The sequence below is a fragment of the Merops nubicus genome, unplaced genomic scaffold (genome assembly GCF_000691845.1).
Source record: "Merops nubicus isolate BGI_N331 unplaced genomic scaffold, ASM69184v1 scaffold45776, whole genome shotgun sequence".
Lineage (NCBI taxonomy): Eukaryota > Metazoa > Chordata > Aves > Coraciiformes > Meropidae > Merops > Merops nubicus.
The window spans coordinates 9,578-10,092 of NW_008617869.1; the positions used below are offsets into that span (position 1 = coordinate 9,578).

General features: G+C 62.9%; 1 protein-coding gene across 1 annotated transcript in view; it reads left to right on the forward strand.

The window, feature by feature from the left end:
* Nucleotides 1-263: 263 nt before the first annotated feature.
* Nucleotides 264-515, forward strand: part of LOC103775795 (chromosome unknown open reading frame, human C12orf40) — a gene marked incomplete at its 3' end in the record, with an annotated part of 18,160 nt that continues 17,908 nt past the window's right edge. The window contains exon 1 of the mRNA XM_008943267.1: nucleotides 264-286. Coding sequence (XP_008941515.1) covers nucleotides 264-286 — 23 coding nt within the window. The remainder of the gene's footprint in view (nucleotides 287-515) is intronic.

Consider the following 515-nt stretch of genomic DNA (forward strand, 5'->3'; position numbering starts at 1 on the left):
TCAGCCTGCCCGCCTTGGCTTTCTGTGTCCGCATCCTTTTGCTGTTTGTCCTTGTACCACCTTCCCCTCCTCCTCTGTGGGCACTGGGCAGCCCGGGGGTGCGGGCAGCAGCTGCCCTGGATCTCCCAGGGAGGAGGAGGCCCTGCGGGAGGGCCCTGTGGCCTTACCAGGAGGCACCAAACCATCCTAGTGGTGGCCGCTGCTCCCCTCTCCATCCCCAGCACCACACCTGGCAGCCTGCCCTCCTTCCTCAGCAGCAGAAAATGAACTGGGTCGGCGGCAGCCGGTGAGTGAAACTCTTCAAAGGTTTCCAGAAATGGCTCCAGTGCTGAGCTACTGTCCCCTCACAGACTGGACACAGCCATGGTGGGTGTGACAGCCCCTATGTCCCCTCACAGACCAGCAGGCCACAGTGTGTGGTGACAGCCCTGGTGTCCCCTCACAGACTGGACACAGCCATGGTGGGTGTGACAGCCCTGGTGGCCCCTCACACACCAGCAGGCCACAGTGTGTGG